The 14,016-nt window shown below is 38.8% G+C and overlaps 1 protein-coding gene across 1 annotated transcript; it reads right to left on the bottom strand.

The window, feature by feature from the left end:
• Positions 1-462: 462 nt before the first annotated feature.
• LOC130096887 (KN motif and ankyrin repeat domain-containing protein 4-like) lies at positions 463-11,310 on the bottom strand. Its single transcript, XM_056263578.1, has 10 exons — positions 11,123-11,310; positions 7,690-7,765; positions 6,044-7,564; positions 5,695-5,776; positions 5,262-5,594; positions 5,074-5,158; positions 3,855-4,074; positions 2,297-2,439; positions 1,954-2,154; positions 463-592 (listed from the first exon to the last, which is right to left on the bottom strand). The coding sequence occupies exons 2-10, from the start codon at positions 7,715-7,717 to the stop codon at positions 482-484; spliced, it is 2,724 nt and encodes a 907-aa protein (XP_056119553.1). The 5' UTR covers positions 7,718-7,765; positions 11,123-11,310; the 3' UTR covers positions 463-481.
• Positions 11,311-14,016: the final 2,706 nt, after the last annotated feature.

Genomic DNA, 14,016 nt, shown 5'->3' with positions numbered 1-14,016 from the left:
AGCTCAAAATACATATAATGCTGTGTTGTATATTATCAGCATTTACCCACTTCTATGCTTACCTTGTCCACAGTGACTTTATGTATATCTAGATGTACATGGTCAAGGATCCTCATCAGATGATTCACTGAATCCTCTAGATAAGCAAAATATTTTACTTAAAGATGCCAGAAGGATCACATTCAATTGTGTTTGTCTGAAATACACAGTCAACCACCCAAAGGATTTTATTGAATAGTTTATTTCATTGACATGAAATGACTAAAAATGAAACTGGGTTAATTACAAAACATTTCCCTGACCAGAGTGGTATAAATGTCTTTAAATTTTATTGTCAGTTCTGAGACTGTTATATTTACATTGACAAGCTTTACATTAGCAAACTACTATTAATGTTATAAATGATAATATTGACATTTTATTGATGATCTTTTTTTAGCAGTAGCTGTACATGAATGTTTAAATGACTGCGAGATCCACGCTAAGACACCTTGCATTTGTCTGAGCTCTTGGTTTCTGTGCGGGCTTTCAGAAGGTCTGCTATCTCTGTATGGGAGGCTTGTGTTGCCAGAGACAACGCACTGCGACCAGCCTAGAGACAAAACACAGATGTATGAAGATGATAGATGACAATCCATGAGATACTCAGATCTAAACAGCATGTGAATATAGTCTTTATCAAAAAATGATTTGAACAACATTTGCCACTGATGTTACCAATTGACATCAGGAAGTCTTTACAGCACCTGCTCTGTTTTAGAGGATTTATTAGTTCTCAGAGCAGATCTTCAGTAGTGTTGATGTGACACAGATGTGTCTTGACCAACATGCTATAGTTTCAGCTGTGGACTTGACAGATTTCATTTTGTCTTACATGCATTCACATTATCTCGCTTTCTTTTTCTTTCTCATTCTCTGATATTGAGGCGATAAAGACAGAACACAGAAAGTGATTAGACCAACACTGTATTCCTGAGCTGTCTTTCACATTACTTTCTTTTGCTGTTTTGAAGAGTGAGGCTGACATCATGTTAACATGAAATGACCGTTTCTGGAGTTCAGACAGGTTTGTGTCCAGTAGGTGGCGCAGTTTTTTCAGTTCAGCTGCCTAGCAGAAACGGCTCTGTCAACCCACACTGATCGTACTCGAAAGAGCGGTGTCCATTTCTTTTACTGTCTATGTTGTCTTCCTCCTACAAAGTTTTATTGATTTCTTTTTCACCAAAATATTAAAGACAGACCAATAAAAAGAAGCATTTTTATGAAATTCTGTGCCACAGATGATGATTCCACAGCCAATCATATTGACTGAATCGTGTTTGTAATGCCCTTACATTGGAAGTCAAGCCAGGAGGGTTTAAAAGCAATAAAGTGCAGCTTGTATTTTTGTTACAGTGCATAAACTCATTTTTATGAAACATTTGCTCACTTCTGTATATTACAAAATATAAATATGCATTCATGTGCAGGTAAATGGGGGAAGCAACATTAAAATTTGCATTCTAAAATTACTTCAAAAGTATTTTGACAATGTAAAGATCTAATGTGTAAATATGACAAATATATAAAGCCTGACATTAAAAGTGGAATAAGCACCTATTGTGCCTAAAAAATATCATTCAAATTAAACAATTATATAAAGCTATTCATTTGCATGAAATAATATAAGCATTCCTTGTATGCCTGCAAATGACGAGAAAAAGTAGATATTGTGGGTATGAATGAACAATTCCTTCTCAAGACTTATCAAATCATGGCCACATTTTAACTAGTTCCATCGTTTTAGTTAAATCGTGGCCATGTTGTACTCATTTGTACAACATCGTCTGTACAAACGTGTGTAATTGTAGCAGTAAAGTTATCCTTTTATCCGTGAGACAACTGTTAGATGAACGTCTAGTTTGGTGTTTTTATTTTCTGTTAAAGTTTGGGCTAGCATGCAAGAGAAATTACCTTGTCTTTTAAATTGACATTGCAGTTTGCTTCCTCCAGCAAAATGCGCACAATGTTGATGTGTCCCCGATCACATGCGCTGATCAGTGGAGTGGTTCCTGCGTGATCCTGGGCGTTAGGATCCGCTCCCTGTTCTAGCAGGAGACGCACCATTGGGACACGTCCATGTCTTACTGCCAAGTGGAGGGCTGTTTGTCCGACCTAAAGACATTTATTTAGAACAGAAGCAAACACACCCATCTTCTGAAACATTACAGAAAATGCCAAATCTTGCAAATCTTATTTCCAACAAATCATTTGATATAAAGTGCACACTGTGCCATCTGGCTGGTAACACCATCACCTGGCCAACACAGGCGTTGACGTCACCAAGATCCATCAGCTGCTGGACCACTTTCATGTCCCCTGGTGTTTCTACAGCTGTCAAGGAGGCCAACATGATGGCGGTGTAGCCAGACTTGTTTCTCAGGTCCACTTCACATACACCTAAGTTTAAGCAAGCACAGTAAGTGTCTATTAGATTAGTTTAGGGTTTATCCTCTTTATACATTTTGACACTTTTTGTACTTTACTGTAAAGTTTAAATTGAACCATTTTTCAATTCGCATTACTAAAACTTTATTTTGATGGTCCCTTTAACACATTCTGTTGACTATAAGTAACTTTGCAACTACATGTCAACTAATTCTCATTAGAGTATTAGTACTGTCTGCTTAACATCTGCTAACTCCTTATTGTGATGATCCTCCAGCAGACATTCTATTGACTTTAAGTTACTTTGCAAGTACATGTCAAGTTATTCTAACCCTACCAGTCTACTAATACTTTACTGACACTCTAATGAGAGTTGTAGGTGCAACGGTACTTATAGTCAACAGAATGTGTTAAAACCAAAAAATAAAGCTGGAAAGTGGACAACCTCAAGGTGAATATTCAAACAAAGTTGTATATGGACAGAGTAGCTCTGCTTTAAGCGCTAGTGAGCTGCCGTCCTGTCTACCGCCTTCTAGCATCCGAAATTAAATGGAACTCCACAAGTGACTCATTTGGAACGTGTGCACCACACTAAAAATATAGCACTACTCACAGTTTAGTCTAAGAGTTCATTTATTGAGTTTGACGTTAGCATGTTGCTATATGCAGACTATAAAAATACACCACACACAAATAATCCATTGTCCAAGATGAAATAAAGCCCATATATGTATACATAGATGCCACATTTGACTGCTCCAGACACGTCAGCTTGCGCGCCATCTTGGAACTGTCAGCGTGTCGTCCCTACCAGTACGAATCAATGATGCCATACATTGCGCAGCTTTTGGTTGTGAAACCTCCAAGATATAAATTCTCAAAGAAATGGGATAACCTTTTACAGGTGAGAATGTGTTGGTTTGTGTTTTTATATTAACTCAATATTACAAGTTTTTACTATGGTACTTTTTAATGTTTTTGCTTTTACTATGGTAACCTTTTAAAGCCGTGTTAGCTGATATCTCCATTTTGTATTGTGTTAGTTTATCAAAATCATCTGCTGAAGTCTATTTCATATATAGATATTCATACATGCATCCAACTACGGTTGCAGACGCTCAGTCAACTTGCTCTCGAATGTCGCAAATGAGGAATCTATGTATAGATATCTATGGCAAAGCCAACCCGGAATTTAGCATCATTCTAGGTCCCTCGACAAAATTTTCAGTTGGCTTTTAGATTTTTGCTGATCACCGTGAAAACAGTGAATGCGACCCTTCCCACTGAAATATATTTTGCTTTCATTTAGCTTTAAGTAAGTGATTCTATAATGTCATTTTCTACATCACAATGAAATACTTGTTTTAAAACATTGATTTCCAGGTAGTTAAAAAAGGAGACAAAAAACTGAACATATTACCACTGACCTGTGTCTAAAAGGACCTTTACGATGCTGAAGTTACAATGAGACACGCTATAATGCAGGGCGGTGTTCCCATTGTCATCCAACATGTTGACCAAGAACTGAAGGACTGTAGGTGTTCGTGAATTAACCTCACTGAGATACAAAGCAACAATATCGGGACATGCCCCCTCTTCTGCAGAGATTTGAAACCATTGCTGGAACACAACAGTGAGAGCCTTGCTCTGCAAATCAGCAAAGAAGAAGACCAGTACTGAAGTTAACACTCAAAAGAGGGATACAACAATGGCAACAAACAAAACAACAGGTACTGTGAGGATTGAAAAACTTTAACTGGCAGTCTAACTGGCAGAGTCAATGTTAGTAAAGGAAGTAAATATTCATTTAAGTTTTCACACCTGGCTCGTTTGGAGTGTTTGTTTTGGAACCTGGTACGTTTCCCTCCTTAGTTCGGTTCATTTAGGCATGTATGAACAGAGCAATAACGCTCGGATCCCCACCAAAAAGAACGCCTAAACAAAGGTGGTCTCGACCCACTTGAAAACAAACTCTGGAGCAGTTGGCTCGTGGTGAGGAAGCAATCCCACCGAACATACCAATGAACCAGGCTGTTTCACAATGTACAGAATGAATGAAAAGCAATAGTTTGTTTTGCTAATGCCTCTCAAAATGAATTGTGGGTTAACTTGTAGCAAAGATGAAATGAAATGTCTGATTGAACTTTGGTCGGATTAACATATTTTAGAACAACTGTCTAAACCGTATAAAAATAACAAAGTTTACAAGGTGTTTAGCAAGAGTCTCCAGAGATGGGCTTTAATCGCGCAATGGAACAGTTCAGCACAACGACGGAGCTGATGGATGATGAGCGGAATCCCGGAACATAAACAGATGCACTTTGACTAATGAGAGGATAGTTTACTCGCACAAGACTTGAATTAACACATTTTGGTCCATTTAGAAATGTTGCCTTGTGAAAGAGAACAGAACCAAGAAGAAATTACAACATTGTAACAATTTGAATCCCTGTTTCGGATCAAAGCAAACGATCTACAGGCCTGAAAACACCCAAGGGTTTGATGGTTCATGTCTCATTCCCTGCAGGGATTGGACCAGCAAACTTCCGGTTACTAGCTTTAAGTTATTACACACCACTGCCCAAAATAGGTCATTAATGTGCAAGTTGGGAATATTAAATATAAACTAGTTAGTTTGAATATTACCGTTTCGTCATCAGGTTCTGACACTTTATCCATATGGTCTTTAAGGAAACAACATGCCTGTATGAAATCTTTATTAACAGCTTCCCTAGAAAACAAAACAAGTTGTTTTCCATTTGTGTTTAAAATTTATAAGAAAGCTACTGAAAGATATTGTTGTAACATCTAAAGATGAATTCAGTTCGCCTTACCTGTTTGTCTTAATTGCCAGGGATTTGTGATCCGAGTCCACTCTCAAACAATCGTGATCCTTCCTCTCTTCCTCTATCTGATCCTCTAGAGCTCTTCCCTGACTTATTTGCTTGTGCAGCTCGTCTTCTTTTGTGGTCTCTACATACACGACATCTTCTGTTGGTTTGAATTCTGTATTTGTACTTTTACTTGTCTGCACACTGGAGTCCATTGTCCATGTGGTCCATAGTTTGCCTTCTTCCTTTGTCGTATTCTTGTTGAGGTCAGCATCCACTTCTGTATGCTCTTGTAGTTTGATAGCATAACTTACTCCCTCTGTCTCCACACTCCCACTTTAGAAAGTTGAAGGTCAAAGACCATTAGTATTCTGCAGTTACAGTCACTGTGAATTAGTCTGTAAAAAAAGTGCACAATGTGGGGACATGTATTTACCTTTCTCTTGTGCTGACTTTACGCAGACGTTCTGTCTTGGGGTTCTCTTTCACTACAGGAAGAATTTCCTTCATTTTATAGTCTTGAAATTCACAGAAAGGCCACAAAAGACAAAAATGCATTACACACATTTTAAAAAAAAAATCATAGATTGGCAAGTATATTTTTTTATTATACACGGTCAGAAAAAGGAGCACATAGAGCAGCTTATCACTAGGACAGTACCCTCAACAAATCAACATTTTTACCTTATCTACCCCTGAAGGTTGCATATGAGTACCTTTTGAGGCTAATGCCCCAGTGACAAGCTGTTAAATCCTTAGAGGTACGACTAAGTCTAGAGTCATACCTGGTTGAGAAACATCCCCAGCAGGAAACACATAGAGGGATAGAAGGGTGACTAAAGTTGATAACTGCTCTTGAATGGTGCAGACCCTTGGCGGCAAGTGATCGAAAGACATTTGTCCTGATGAGTCACCTTTGCAAAGGCATTCCCACTGCTCCTGAAGGAGCTCTTGCAATCTTTTCACATGGTGCTCCATGTCTGCATGTGATACTGGAGGTTGATCCAGAACCTGAGGGGGGATTCCCTCCTCTGTTGGCATCTCTTGCTCACTTATTATTGGTTCCTGCAATTCTACCAAAGTTTCAAGATTTTGTTTACTTGCTAAGAAGATCTCAGATGAAATCATCCTGGCCAGTGTGTTCCCCGGCTGTATAGTCAACTGCTTAATCTTCTCATCCTTGAGATGACTCTCCTCTACTTGCTGCTTCAGCAGAGTTCTTGTCTTATCCAGCTCGACCTCCAGTTCATGAAGTTTCTGTTCCAACAAAACAACTTTCCTCTGGAGAGTTTCAGTGAGAGACTTGGTTTTGTCTCCATTATCTAAGAGATCTTTTTCTCGTGAGACCGTCTTATGTCTTTCTATCTCTGGAAGAATTCTAGTTGAAGGCATTGCAACTGCTTCAACTTGTTCTGAAGAAGCCTTGACATTTTTCTCAAGTCGGTCATATTCTCGATTCATCCAGTCATCACTTGCTTTGTCTTGATTTTCTCTGGCAGACGAGGGACTGTCCCAGTTATTTATGTGTAGAGAAGCAGTAGGAACATTCAGTGGCCCAGTGGTTTTGTTTTGGGAATGTAAATGGACTAAAAGCCTCTCTCGCTCCTCCTGCAAAATACATATCTGAGCTTTGAGCTCAGGAATGATTCTGATCTCCTCTTCCAATTCCCCAACTCGTTCAAGTGCTGCAGAGAGCCGCTGGAGGGTCCCATTTGCCCTACCCATCCTGCTGTCGGATGTATGGAATACATCTTCAGAGGAACCATTTTCCCGCATTAAATATTCCTTGGGGCTGCTGGGGCTAGTTGGACCATCGGTTGACTCAGAGTGTTTTCTCAGTAAAACAGTCAAGGGTAAACTGGAGGCTCTCAAGAGATTTGGCCTGACATAATGTCCTAAAGGCTGCTCATCAAAAGCCTGAATATCAGCTTCCATCTCTGCAGATGTGAAGGACTTGTAGATGGGCTCTCCCCTCCTGGCATAGCCAGCAGACACACTGTCACTAGATCGAAACTCAAAATGTTGTTGAGAGTCTCCTAGTTTGGTTTTGGGCCATAAAGTACTGATAGAGCTCCACTCTGTAGCTCTGCACCCATAACCCGGAAGGCTTAAGTTACGTGACAGGGCACCATTATTTCGCCCTCTTTGCCTTCGCTGCATTGGCACCCTCCTGATGGTGTTGCCCTTCTCAATGTCATCCACATATTTAAGGAAGTCCAGGTCCAGATGGAATCCATAGGGCGTCTCTACAGAATAGGAGGGTGGTCTTCTTTGGCTCCCATTCTCTTTTGGAGAGATGCCATTCGCTAAAAGAAAAACACAAAGGTGTTTTGTAGAATTGATGCACAATATCCAAATTGCTCCAAATTTATTCAGATCATTGGAAATGTTGTACCATGCTACGACTGAACAAAAATTGGGTTATTCATACCTTTTTGGGTATCCATTGTTCTTAGCATAAGTCTGTCTTCAGCTTCATGTGGCTTTTGGTTTGTGTCTCTTACCCCCTGAGGACAAAGATACATTTCTGTTACTTTTGATGCATTTAATTAAACAGAATCAAGCACTTCTAAATGTTGGGAACACAAGTTAAGGTGAGAGTAGGTTGTGCATTAGTATTCAGCAGATTTACAGAGCCAGACTCTTTCTTGTCTGTCTCTCTCCTCATCTCTCTCTTTGACCACGAAGCACTTTCAAGGCACCACAGAAGCAGCCACAGCCCAAACAATGTGAGCTATGCAGTAAACACACAAACAGCTGAGACCAAACACTTCCACTGGCTCACATACACACAGACAACCACAGATGCACTCCGTGGCATAGCTCACACAAGTTGAAGAAATACATCTTATCAAAAATTGCAGCCGTCCTTCCTTCATACCTGTCTGTTCCACCATTCTACTCTATCGACAGAGATAAGCCAGACAAGCACAGAAATAGGGGCTGATCTTTTTTTGGTTATGAGATACCTCAGTTCCCGCTAAGGCAGACTGATCTGAAAGAACTGATATAACAAGCAAGGTATATGGGCACTGTCAGACAAAAAAATGCATTGCTGATACTGTCTTCTGCTGACAGGAAAATGGGGCTGCAGGATTCTTGACTGAAACACACTCATAGAAAGTTTCCTGACAAATGTTTCCTGTATCCTGAAAATCCATAAATAGCCAGTAAGCCGGGGGTGTTCAATCCTGCTCCTGGAGGGCCACCTTCTAGCAGAGTTTATCTCTAGCCCTAATTAAACACACCTGAACCAGTAAATCAAGGTCCTCGGTATCACTAAAAACTTTCAGACAGGTGTATTTGAGGTCAACTCTGCAGGACAGTGGGCCTCTAGGAGCAAGAATGGACGCACATTTTTAACATAAACAAGTACTTGAACATTTAAGACACACATACAGTGTCATGACCCCAGCATCACCTCTACTAGGGATGTGCCCGATGCCGAATACCTTATTCAGAAAGGCAGGATCATATCTTCTAAAAAAACTAAAATTCTACAGAATAAAATGATAAATATTCAGCAGACCCATTCACTCCTCATGTTTGCTGGATAACAGGTTAGCTAGGAGTATAGCATGGGATGAGATTATACATAAACCTCTAAAATCACTATGCAAAAATGAGCGTGTGAAGTGAATGATTGTAAACTTTATGAATTAAATGAGCAAAGTGTGATCGCAAAATTAATAGCCACATTGCCATTGTACGTCTCAACCAGAGCTTTTACAAGAGTGATATCAACTAAACTATTACATCTTACACATTTTCTACTACTTGATATGCTTATTTAAATGTTGTACCATATGATATTTTTCTGTCTCACTTTCTGTCTCACAAACGTATTGTTCAGATTTGCATTCAAATGCAAGTCACTGGACACTGGATGTGTAAAGACACATAATTTGATGTTAATGCCCCCTTGAGAACTTGTGTAGAGTATATTTCTGGAATGAAAAAATATATTCGCACCACTATTACAAAAAAAACTGTAATATAAATACTAAATCATAATGAGTGCTGGTAATTGTTTCTACCATACAACCAGCTTTCATGTAGAATCTTAATTCAGCCACTGTTATAGATTTGGGATGTTTTTGGTCACTTTCACAATGTAGTCTGTGTTCACTGAGTGCGGCACAATCCATTTCACAGTAATGATTATTGTTCACTTTCCTTTTTTGCAGCACTCAGGGAAAAAAATATCCCTCCTCTCATTAAATGCTTTTCTCTCCACAGCATTCTTTCTTACACCACAAATTGGATTGAAACTCATGACAAACTAAAAACTGCTACCGCTGTAAGAACAAAAATTGAAACACAGTGTCCTCTGAAACGAATGGACAATTTCAGGTTTTAATTCAGGCTTGGAGGATGGAAAAAAAAAAGACCAAACTGGAAACTTGAGAGGAACAAACATTTCCTGCAAAGAGTTTCAAACTAGTCGGCTAAGACTTGAAGTTTTTACTTCATATACAGGGAAACTTTGCTGCACAATCCATAAATTATAAATGACTGTGTGGCTTTTCTCTTCTCACTAAAAAGGTGTCAGATTACACTACCTGTTCTCTGTTTCTTCTCTGAATAGCATTATGTTATAGCTGTGTTTTGACTTGCACAATTAACAACTCAAGTGGGCCTGATTCACTTTTACATAAAACAGACTGCTGGTCCTGCACACGTTCTCACTCACTCACATTTATAACACACAATAGACAGACGTTTCACTCTTCCTGTTTGGCCCTGTAAGTGGTGTGGTTTCCTTGGCTCAGATCCTCATTCTTTCTCCTCTGTTTGGAGTTGGCTGGAGGACTGAAGCCAGAGATCGGTTCTCCTGCTCTCTGATCCCCATCACCCTTTCACTTTATGGAGAGAGGGTGTGTTGAAGAGTCTCTGCTACTGAAGAATGACTACTGTGAGAAAAGAAACACTCTATCTATCTATCTATCTATCTATCTATCTATCTATCTATCTATCTATCTATCTATCTATCTATCTATCTATCTATCTATCTATCTATCTATCTATCTATCTATCTATTTGTCCTTAGAGTGTTGTTCCATCTTTTTTCCCGATTTTTTTTCCATGTCCACAGTATTTGGACCATGTCGACAATCTTGGCTCTTTGCCAACAGCAATATGCGCACGCACACCAGTTACACGAGAAGACGTGTGTGCAGCAAAGTAAATTCAGACTCACTGTATAATCAAACACATGTGAAACATTCAGCACTAAGCGTCTGAGAAAACTTCAAAAAGAGTCTTTTCAAGTCACCATCTGAAACCTCCTGTCACACAAACGAAGCAATCCAGGACGTCTCTCTATTGTTTTAGCGAAACAATCACTTCATCAGATTTGAGATTTGGACTTCCTGAGAATTTGTTTGTGCAAAATGAACAAATTACATGTAGGCTATCTTATGAAATCAAAACGACACACCCAAATTAGTAAAAAAGAAAAAAAAAGAAAAGTAAATTAGTGGACACCCAGAGTTAAATGAAATAAACTTTTGCTCAAACTCTTTGACTCTACGGTAACACTTTAGTTTAGGGTCCAATTCTTATTATTACCTAGTTGCTTATTAGGATGCATTTTACTAGGATATTGGCTGTTTATTGGTACTTAAATCACATATTAATGCCTTATTCTGCATGATCATATCCCTTAATCCTACCCAATACTTAAACTTAACAACTACCTTAATAACTATTAATAATCAGTCATTCGGAGTTTATTGAGGCACAAGTAATAGTTAATAGTGAGAATTGGACCCTAATCTAAAGTGTGACCGACTTCACTTCTCTGAGTTCTTTATTTATACATTGAGACCGAATTAAATCTGTATTTTAGGGCTGTATCTTACCTTAAATATCACAGGTTTGGCATTTTGTCTTCTCCGTGCTAAAGTGTAGCCTGTTCACCTCTTCACTTTTCTCCTTCATCTGAGAGGCTTCAGAGGGGAAGGCAGACAAAAGACATTCAAGCAATGCCAATGTAAAATTCTTGCAAAACATAAGCAGTGTTATTGTGTGTGGAACAGGAGGTGGGATGTAGGCACTCTGGCCTTTCATGGCTCCGCCCCGTCCAATCAGAGCCAGTGGGTGGGAGGCAATCTACACAATTCCTCCAATGAAAGAAATAGGGCGGGCTGAAAAACTGAGAGGTGGGCGGGGCTTTGTGCATAACTGCAACTGAGGGATGTTTGTCAAAACAGGATTCATGTGATGGCAGGGGGCCCGAGTTTACTTGAAGAGTACTGGGGCACTCACAAAACTATTCCCACATGAAACTGGGTGAAAGAGGACCCCAAAGTAACCTGTCAGAATCTCAGAACACACACACACACACATGCCCACCCACACACTTTAAGTGTAATTCAATCCACTGTAACTTAGTGCTCACCATCCATTATAATCATGAAAATAGTTCAGGGCTTTTTATGAGTACAGGGCACAGAGTGTTTGAGGCTTCCGCAGGACATGCCATTCATTCTTTATGTATCTCCTTTCTCCTCTGGTCTTCTTTTTAATAGTATTATTGTAGATTTTCAACATCAGCATCAGCCAGGCGGTGCTTATTGAGCATAGATAATGGGAAAGGCTGACTATACTTTCACAACTGATTAAAAAGCTGAAAAGGAATTTTCTTTTTTCCCCTTTTAGTTTCCCATGTGAGGTATAGTATACTTATAAAAAGAGTACTTGTTATAGAAACAACATACTTTAAATGAATATACTTGTGTGCAAACTGAATGTAATGTTTTCAGACACTTGATTGCATGTTAGTTACAATTAAATAAAATGTATTATAATTTAAAGATATATTACATGCATTAGTGGATTTTGACCCACTTATGTAGGACTTAAGTGTATGTCTAATTTCATAATTACTTTTATTGTCTTTGAAATATGGTTTAAGTGTACTGACATGCATTTATGGTAAACTAAAATATACTTTAATGTAACTTTACTGAAGCTGGTAGCCTATTGTAATAGATTTGTAATTACACGTGATGAGTTGCAATTTAGTACATTTAAAGTATATTAACTTTAAATATCATATCAAATAACACACTACAGTAACATTTTAATCAAGCACTTTACACTTAACACACACTTAGTATGTTAGACAACACATCAAAAACACTTTTAAGTGTACTTTAAAGCATGACAAAAGATTATTAAAACAATGGTTTAAAATGTACTTTAAAGTAAAACTTTTAATTTAACATTATTACAAAGTACACTTATTAAAAGTGCAGTGCATAAAAAAAACTTTAATATTTGATGTACACTACAATTTGATGGTTTGCATGCTTGTAGGTAGCAACTGGACTCTACCCAGTATATAATGTGTAAAGTCATTTGGTGGAGCTAACTATGAAAATTACAGGAACAATCTAACAGTTTGACTAACATGCAATGTGGGACATAAAACAGCCACAAGAAAATGCATGGCTTGCATGTGACACCCACCAAACAGAATAACTTCAGTCATCTGAGGTGGTCCTGCATGAGTGATGGGAACAAGCGTGCCAAACTAGACTTCCACAACTCAGTGACAAAAGAAACACGCAGGTCCACTTTCCTTTTGCTAATAGCAGCCAGTTGCAAACTTTTGTCAGTTTGTCATTCTTGATAAATGTTGTCATTTGTCTCACAATACTTTATGTAATTATTTTTTATTTGTATAGACTTAACAGTGTTTAGTACACTGTGTGAAGCAAAACACATTTTAAAATAAAAAAATATAATTTTTTCATCAGAATATCAGACAATTTGCAGTTCCCCGTTCATCACCATCTACGTTTGATTGGGTTATATAGCAGAAGAAAAAAACAATTCTTAAATTGAGATTTTGTTTATAATACTTGTTTTTTTTCTATAGTTTTGTCCCACATTTTTTGCTCAACCTTATGTTATGACTTCCCTTCTTTAAAAACAATGATATATTTAGAGAAGATATAAACTATGTAAATTAAATAAACCATGTATTTTTAAATGATATGAAGTCCAAACGACTGGTTTAAAATAATGTGATTTATAAATAAATAAACTCTTTGTGCAAGGCTATAACCACATAATATTTTGTCTCACTCTCATAATATTTTGTCTCTGACAGTTATAGCCCTGGTACTTTGGGACTAAGAGTGGGAAAAGGCACAAATGGCACAGTAACCCTAGTTCCCTGAGTAGGGAACTCGCGCTGCGTCGATGACGCTCTGGGAATGCCCCTGCGTGATTGCGTCTGAAGCATATGTTTCAACTAGTCCAATGGTGAGAGTGAGCGTCACGGGTGGGTGACGTCACGACCAAGAAAGGATAAAAGCACATCCGGTCTGACCGGCATTAGCTTAGAAAAAGCAAGTCGATCACAGGGATGTAGGAAGTATGGCAAAGTGACGCAGCGTCTCGTTCCCTACTCAGGGAACTTGGGTTACAGTCGTAACCTGAGACGTTCCCTTTCGAGGGAACTCGCGCTGCGTCGATGACACTTTGGGAACGAGAATGCCCCAACGCCATACGGCCAAGAACATGCCGTGTTAAAACTGTCATGACATAAGAACTCTAGACCCAGGGGTATCCATGTCTAGGTCATAAAATCTGACAAACGTGAGCGGCGAAGACCAGCCCGCTGCATCACAAACTTCTTGAAGGGACACCCCTGAAATTAGGGCCTTGGAGGCCGCCATACCCCTAGTAGAATGGGCTCTAGTGACCAAAGGTGAAGGCTGGCCCACAACCTCATATGTAAGAG

Source organism: Rhinichthys klamathensis, unplaced genomic scaffold, assembly GCF_029890125.1.
Source record: "Rhinichthys klamathensis goyatoka isolate OS25496 unplaced genomic scaffold, OSU_Roscu_1.1 h1tg000011l_1, whole genome shotgun sequence".
NCBI classification, from domain to species: domain Eukaryota; kingdom Metazoa; phylum Chordata; class Actinopteri; order Cypriniformes; family Leuciscidae; genus Rhinichthys; species Rhinichthys klamathensis.
The sequence above is the reverse complement of the archived record's forward strand: the minus strand, read 5'-3'. Positions and strand labels throughout refer to the sequence as shown.